The sequence below is a fragment of the Morone saxatilis genome, unplaced genomic scaffold (assembly GCF_004916995.1).
Source record: "Morone saxatilis isolate NCDOM2014 unplaced genomic scaffold, NCSU_SB_2.0 Contig19, whole genome shotgun sequence".
NCBI classification, from domain to species: Eukaryota; Metazoa; Chordata; class Actinopteri; family Moronidae; genus Morone; species Morone saxatilis.
Genome location: NW_023339751.1, coordinates 25,260,211 through 25,268,371, shown reverse-complemented (window position 1 = coordinate 25,268,371; position 8,161 = coordinate 25,260,211). Strand labels below are relative to the sequence as shown.

The following is an 8,161-nucleotide window of genomic DNA, read 5'->3' as shown; positions in this document are numbered from 1 at the left end:
TCCCCCCCTTGAGTCCTGGCAATATTTTTCCTATTACTGGTTATAGACGCATTGTCAGGCCCAAAAATCAAGGCCTAATCCGACCCAAACGCCCAGAAAATTTGGGTTTATTACAGCCTGAAGATAAACTACAATTGTTGCCAGATAATATAGTGGCAAATTATTATCCAAACCAATAATAACAAATTCAGCTACAGTTGAAGGCATTATTTTGGGGCTTTATTGGCCCTTTAATATAGTGGAAAGTGAAGATAGAAAAGCTAGGAAAGGGGGCAGAGAGAGGGGCGGGATCGACACAGAAAGGCGCCGCAGGGATCAGTTCGGAACGCCTAGGCCGCTGCAGCAACGAACCTCAACTTGCGGTAATTGGGTCGCCAGCTCTACCCACCTGAGCTAACGCGGGCGCCCTTTTTGTATAGTTTTGGGGGCTTTGGTTAATTGGTGAATGCATTCATTAATGGGTGGCTGTGGCTCGAGGCAAGCGGGTCGTCCCAAATGGGATTCCTACCATAACTCTGATTATGATTGGACTCGATTAAATGAGGGCTTTCACCTGCATTCCCAATGTACTGTACTGATCACTGAATACTTTCAATTCACTCTGCACTCAAATGTTACAGTAAGAGCTGTCTGTAATCCAAAACAAGATAATGACCTTCAAAGTGAGTTTACAGTCAGTGAACTCTTTATTCTCTATAGAGAAGTCAATCTTTGACTCACTTAACCACAGCAGGGTTCTTGGATCTGTTTCCAGTGGGTCTCATCCACTCGTCCATCATGACGCCTGTATGGCGGTTGACCAGGACCCCCAGGAAAAATAGTATGATGGGCGGGACGATCATCACTCCCAGAGAGTAGAGTTTGTTGTACTGAGGGAGGCACGGGCAGTTAAAGTCAAAGCTGGTGTAGAGCTTGACGCTGACCAAGGCCAGGATGATGCAGATGCCGTTGGAGATGGACTCAGAGTTGGACTGGAAATACTGCAGGACTAACTTCAGACGCTCCATTGCTTAGATATCCTGTAGGTAATGTTAAGGGTGGAGGTAGAAACAGTAAGGTGATGAAAACAGAAATAGGAAATCTGCACATGAAGGTCTGAGTATTAGATTTAAAACCCAGACTGCTCACCTTACAATGTGAACCAATCCTTTCTGAAGAAAAGCCTTAAATCCTCAGGTTTAGCGGTCTCAGTGAACAACCTGAGCTTAGTGGGGAGGCAGCAAGTGTGGAGTGAGTCCTGCAGTGATCCAGGGAGAGAATTCATGAAAACACCTGACCAGGTGACCGAGCCGTGCTGCCACACCCTGCCTCCCAGCACTCACATCAAAGGCTTACAGAGAGAAAGGGAGCCACAGCAGTCGTTCCTGGTACAGACTAGTATTGTAGTCCTGACTTGGCCTGTACTCAACCTCACAATGACTGTACAGTTAATCCACCACCACTCCAAAAAAGAAAAGAAAAATCCCTTATGTTCATAGTTTGAGCCAGTAGTTCCCAACCTTTTTCCTGAAGAGAGCCATTTTCTATCAGAGTAAACTAAGTTCATATTATATTCAGTAATAACAGTAGAGAATAGCTGATAAACTGTACAATGACAGCAGGAAGATTGTGTAAAAGCAGAGATTTAGATTGCATTTAGCAGATCATTTCCTGTGAATATTGACAACAGAGCAGCAGAGATGAGTTTTCCTGATATTTGTAGGAACTTTTTATACAATTAAGGGAACACTTTATTTGGAAAATCCACCTACAGATAATTTGGAACCTTTCAACAGTTTATTAGTTGAGATTAAACCATTTTCTGATGTTACACCACCGTGGTTATGATTTAGTTAGGGTGTGTGGTTTTTTTTTAAGTTGTTTGTGACAACTGTTTTTGTTTCCATTGTAGGCTACTGTTGATTGTTTCATATGTATAATCAGCCTCAAAATGCAATGAGCAGAAAGAGTAAATATCTGTGGATAATGTAATATTGTAATAAATAAAACTACTTTAGTACAGTAACTAAGTTTTTTTACTTTGCTGACAAAGGAACATACTATAAAAGAATTTGGAGCTTAGTGTATGCGTACAAGGAAAATGAAGAGCATTTCTTAATACTAGGAATGCTGGGAAAAAAAACATGTCAAAGTTATCAAATCATAGTTTATTTATATAAAAAGACATGGAAGAACATGAAAGTGCTTTGATTACAACATTGGTAATGACAATCTGAGAACTAACCTGACTGGACCGTGTCTCTATAGCTTTGTCTCGTTGAACAGATGCATAGACCCTGTGCATGTTAACAGTCAGGGCAGTGTGAGTGAAGGTAGAACAAAAATAACTTTGAGTTGTGCGTTTCACTGGAATGTTCTAGTGCTCGAGGGAGAAAATAAGCTGAAGAATGGGTAGACTGAATCAAATCTCAAAATGTCACTGACATCCTTCAAACACCCCACTGACAGTAAAATCTTAAAAAGGTTCAGTGGTTAAACACCACAGACTATGTTCAACACAAAAACAGTACAACAAAGAAGCATAAACAGTACTATCAAGGCAGTAAAGAAAGTAAAAGAGAAAAAAACAACAAACTATTCAAAGTCTACAAACAGTAGTTTCAGGATGTTTCCTTTACGTTTTTGCTACCAGAAACACCGGTTGGGAGCCATCCGGATGCAGCAGAAGGACTGTGGTCACAAGTTCATATCTGAATATTTCAAGCGCTCTCAGGTCAACGTGATCTCTGATGACTCTTTGGCATCGATCACTCTGAAGACTCCCACTTTCTCCTTCTTCTTGCTCCCCTTGTCGTTGTCTGAAAAAAAAAAATAAAAATACTTGAATTCAGTTCCTTATGATGATTTGATGACGCAACTCATTATTTTCTACGGCATCCTTAGATCAGACTGTAAGGGCAACCTTAGCCTAAGTGGGCTCCGCAGTACATGGAACTACGAGGTTAAAAAGAGCTATTAGAGACAAGTGTTGTTTGCACAATAAACAGTTTGAAAACTGTCTGCTTGGCTAGATACCATGACGGGTAGTGAGAAAAGGTTTGTGTGACTTGGCTAACAAGCACACACAAAGAAAATTAGTCTCTCAAGGAAGTTTCGATCGCAATACTGAATGTATATTCAACCATTTCCTTAGTGTGATTGTAACTTTATACAAGTAATGTTAACTTCATTAATCCAATCAATGTTTAAGACTTGGTGACATTAAAGACACCTTAAGGCCTAAAATTCTAATTATTGGATTTTAGACAATTTAGGACACTGCAGGCATCTTATGTTCAGATTGTAATGCTGTTAACTGTTGGTGGAAGAGACTACATTAATAAGACTAGTCAGGCCTGTGTTGTCCTGCAATAATTCAGTAAATCTCCTCACCCAGCAAGTCACTGCGATCCAGCAAAACCTCCAGGTCCTTGTCGCTGATCACCTTCCCCCTGGAGGCTTTCACTTCCCTGAGTGGGACCAAAGTTACAGTTAAATGTTACACTCTACTTCTGTTGAGTCGCAGTAAGGACACACCCATTTTCAATTCTCATTTACATCCTCTAAACATTTAAACTGGTTGGAGTAGAGGATGATTTCTTACTTCTCAGTTCCTCTGGCTTTCAGCAGCTCCATCAGCTCATCCAGATCAATGCAGCTTTTACTTTGGTTCAGCTCTGCCCTCCCGCCTTTGAACTTATCTGTGGAGCAAAGCAATAAATGAAAATCATCTAAAGTCAGAATTTGGAAAACATTTTCAGACCGCGCAGTCCAGTGCTGCAAATTCAATACATGGCACAAGATAGGATCAACCTTAGCTTATGGGCAACCTTGAATATCCCATTACAGTGAAGCCACTCACTCTTGTGGATGACCATCTGCTCCAGCTTCCTCTTGGCCGAGGCCCTCTCCAGGATCTTCTGGTCGATGGTGTTGGCTGTGACCAGGCGGTACACCACCACTGGTTTGGTTTGCCCGATGCGGTGACAGCGGTCCTGAGCCTGCAGGTCTGCCTGGGGGTTCTGGGAGGGGAAGGGAACATCACCTCACATTAATTAAACAAGATACACATGGAGGGAACTTTCAGCAAGGTAAAAAAGTTTTGGTTTATTATACATGACTTTTAACCTGCACCCACCCAGTCACTGTCGAAGATGATGACGGTGTCAGCAGCTGTCAGGTTGATCCCAAGTCCTCCTGCTCTGGTGCTCAGCAGGAACAGGAACACCTCTGGATCTTTGGAAAACTTGGTCATCTGTGGGAGAAGAAGCAGTTGGTATACTCACAGAGCCATCCCACAGTGACATGCTCAGAATGTTAAAAGCATTTCTGCAGTGTAAAACTCACATTTTCGTCTCTGTCGGCGTAGGACATGCTGCCATCCAGTCGGCTATACTGGAAGCCCCGCAAATAGCAGTAATCCATCAAAATATCCAAGATTGATGTCATCTGACTGAAGATCAGAACCTGGGCGACAACAACCAGCCACACATAAGAGTCAGAAATACCAGGTCTAAAATATAAGTACTTTGAGCCAACTCAGCAGGGCTACTAGCCACTGGTTAGTTTCTTGGATTTCATCAATCCTCCACTTTTGCTAATAATGATGTAGTTTTAACATATAGATAGATATTAGCTCCTGGTGTGCTCTGTTTCACCTTATGTCCCCTTTTTTTCAGTGCAGGCAGCAGTGCGTCCAGTATGAGAAACTTCCCAGAGCTCTGCACCAGCTGTTCATCAATCTGCAGGGAGGACAACCGCACAGATACAGGAAGACATGAACAAAAAACACAAGAAAAACACAATTAACCTGAGTCATACAACTGCACTTCTTTAATATCACTAGTGAACACATTCTGCCTCTCTTCTGTTTGGGGACATCGGGGATACTCCAAAGTTCTACAGCACCTAAAGCACCAACGTTACTGTATCAAAGAAGCACAGGTGACTGTGGGGTACCTTGAACTCCTGTGTGGCAGGGTCGAGGGGGTACTCCACCAGGTAGGGGTGGTTGCAGCATCTCTTTAGCAGCATGAGGATGTTCTGCAGCTTCAGGTTGATCTGGGCATCCAGCGGGCTCTGGACATCCAGCACTGGAGGGGCGCTAGAGGGGACAAGAAGAAAGGAAGTGTGAGCAGCCACACACAGCCACAGGTTGATCATGTTTGTAGAGGACATGCCTTCAGAACATGGTTTGTTAAATAACCAGCACTTCCTAACAAAAGCTACAACACACTGTTGAGATGTGATGTTAATAGATTAAAGAACAAGATGAGCAATCACAGTTATTTTAACGTGTGTGTGTGTGTGTTGTGTGTGTGTGTGTGTGTGTGTGTGTGTGTGTGTGTGTGGTGTGTGGTGTGTGTGTGTGTGTGTACAGTGCTGACCTCTGCTCAAGCTCCTTACGGACCCTCTCCAGATATTTCTCCAGGTCACGCGGGGTCTCTGTATCGGTTTCTCCGTAGTCCACCACCTTTCGACTGCGACGCTTCGGCCTGCCACTTGATGTCAAATCTACAGGAGCCTCCACCTGAATAAACCAAGAGAGCAAACAATTTCAATCACTTGGCACTTTTGATGGTGATAAAGTGACTATTTGGTTAAATAAATATATAAAGACAACTGATAACAAAACAACACTTTGAAGATCTCGTAAACTTGTTTCAAAAAGATATTTTGACCAGGAAATGTGGGACTTATCAGCAAACATATACGCTGCAATGCATATTGCTGCAATAAGCCAAAATCGGCTGATATATCAGCTAGGCAAAAAATTTAATAGATAAATCTGTTAAATACCAGGTTTAAAACCAGTTTCAGTCTTAACAGTGTGGGGACATTGGTGGCGTTACCTTTTCCTGGCCCAGCATCTTGCCGATGGTTTTGTTGACCACAGCAGTGTAAAAGGACTCCTGTTTGGCTGTCAGAGGAGCATAAACGATGATCTCCTTCTTAGGAGGAACCTCCAGCGTCACATCTGACTTCAGCCTCCTCAGCAGGAACGGAGTCAGAATCTGAAACCAGAGAAAACCTTTCCTGTCTGTGCTAAGTCTCTGATGTGGTATGTGCTTTTTTCTGAGTCATCATTGGATGTGAAGTGGGTCCCCCATGACTGCTCTGTGTGGTGGTGGTTTAGAGCAGTGGTTCCCCACCTTATTCTGTTCAATGTTTGGGTTTATCAGTTGTTCTGTATGTGTTTAATACAATAGGAAATACCCATAATATGTCACTTAGTGAGGGGTTGTCGGTTTACTCAATGATAGAAAAGGGGTCCCTTAAGGAAAAAGGTTAGGAACCACTGGTTTGGACGACTGACCTGGTGCAACATGCTCAAGATGTTCTGCTCGCGCTCAGCAGCCACCACGTTCTCAGCCTCGCCGAGGGTGTCGATGTCAAACCACGACTCAAAGCTACACAGAAAACACATCGACAACACTTTAAACCTGAACAATTAGCTTCATCAATTAACATACATGTCACATCTAAATGCATATAGATGGTGTCTACACAAGGTGATTTGGTCCTAAATTTAAGTGCAGACTGCACTTATGAGAGATGAGAGACACCAAAAAACAGTGGACTTTCCCCCTGTTAGTTTGATGGAGATTGTGGTTAAAAGCACATTAATTAAACCAAATACAACTGCGGTTAAATGTACTTGCTTTAACTAATGTCCAAACGTTCATCAGCAGAGTACACTGTAGCTTAATTCCAGTGAAACAAAGAACTGATTATCTGTTCTAAAGAGGACTCCAGTGGTCGGGACCCCACCAGGCCTTCTTGATTTTATGGGGCCCATAAGAAAAGTTTGCATTTAAAACCAGCAGGCTAATAGAATAATGGCCAAGCGTGAGGGAGAAGGAAACAGAATTTGTCAAAAAAGTAGCCTATTATGTACTATTGTTAAAAAATACATATTACACACAGAATTGCATAAAAAGCACTCTGTTATCTATAACTACAGAAAATCACATGGCTCCGTACCTCTTGAGGTCATCAAAGACCTCTGGCAGGAGGAAGTTGAGGAGGGACCAGAGCTCAGCCAGGTTGTTCTGCAGCGGCGTGCCAGTCAGCAGCAGCTTGTTGTCAGTGGGCAGCATCTTCAGCTCCCGCACCAGCCGGCAGTTGAGGTTTTTGATCCTGTGCCCTTCGTCCACGATCAGGTACTTCCACTGGTAGTGCTGGAGCAGAGAACACACGCAGCCTGGCTTCATATACAATACTCACTTGGATAAAAGCATCCGCTAAATAAATGTGCAGGAAAAGAGTGCCTCCTGGTCAGATTTTAGTTATAAAATCCTAGCCCAACACGCAGCTGCAGACAGCTCTGTCAGCCAAACTGGGCGGCAGCAGACGGGGTTGGACCAGCGTTTGGTACCAAAGTAGTTTTGCTAACTTCACTAACATTCAGAATAAGAGCTGAAAGTGTTGAATATTGAGATAAATTAGACATTACATGATCTACAAATGAATAATGTGTAATTTGGGGTATTTTCAAATTTACAGATCTGAATATTTTTGTTTTGTATAAGCTTCCTGTGTATACAAATGTCTAAATATACTTGTGACATTCTTATATATTTACTTACAGATGCATGCATGATTGCTTGATACACACTGAAAACCTCCATATATTAAAAACCATATATATACATTTACAGGCAACTGTGTATCTGTAGGGGGGTGTCTCTGTGACAGTGATATAACCATTAGAAAATGAGTCACGCATCGTGATTTAATGCATTTTCAGGACCACCAAAACAACTTATCTGCATATAAACTTGCCATGAATACAAAACTGTCCCTGTAAAAGCTGCATGTTTCAGTTATATGTAAGTATGTGCTTAATTGTTTGGTAAAGAGCGATTAGGGATCCTACCTGTAGGAACTTTCTGTCGATCATGGAGATCTCAAAGGAGGTGATGACCACAGGACACATGTTGAGGGGCCCCTGAGGCCTGCGGATCTGCTTCAGTAGCTTGGCCCTCTCTGGCTGGGGGCCATGGTAAAGCAGCACAGATACCTAGAAAATAAAGCCCGACACTGCTCAGACTACAACAGATATTAACACACTCAGTGACAGTGGTCAGACAGCGTCATTCAGCACTCAGAGAAGGGTCCAGCTGCGGCTTGGGTGTTCCCGTCATGACACAAGAACGCCTATTGGGCGGTCCTGGTAGCG

General features: G+C 42.9%; 1 protein-coding gene across 1 annotated transcript in view; it reads right to left on the bottom strand.

Annotated features, from left to right (window-relative positions):
* Positions 1–2,135: 2,135 nt before the first annotated feature.
* The window catches only part of hells (helicase, lymphoid specific), a 10,820-nt gene continuing 4,794 nt past the window's right edge, over positions 2,136–8,161 (bottom strand). The window contains exons 11-23 of the mRNA XM_035662908.1: positions 7,859–8,002; positions 6,964–7,160; positions 6,296–6,389; positions 5,832–5,993; positions 5,367–5,509; positions 4,939–5,083; positions 4,638–4,721; positions 4,327–4,446; positions 4,118–4,234; positions 3,842–4,001; positions 3,584–3,680; positions 3,373–3,449; positions 2,136–2,798 (exon numbers count right to left, since the gene is read on the bottom strand). Coding sequence (XP_035518801.1) covers positions 2,710–2,798; positions 3,373–3,449; positions 3,584–3,680; positions 3,842–4,001; positions 4,118–4,234; positions 4,327–4,446; positions 4,638–4,721; positions 4,939–5,083; positions 5,367–5,509; positions 5,832–5,993; positions 6,296–6,389; positions 6,964–7,160; positions 7,859–8,002 — 1,629 coding nt within the window. The 3' untranslated portion in view covers positions 2,136–2,709. The remainder of the gene's footprint in view (positions 2,799–3,372; positions 3,450–3,583; positions 3,681–3,841; positions 4,002–4,117; positions 4,235–4,326; positions 4,447–4,637; positions 4,722–4,938; positions 5,084–5,366; positions 5,510–5,831; positions 5,994–6,295; positions 6,390–6,963; positions 7,161–7,858; positions 8,003–8,161) is intronic.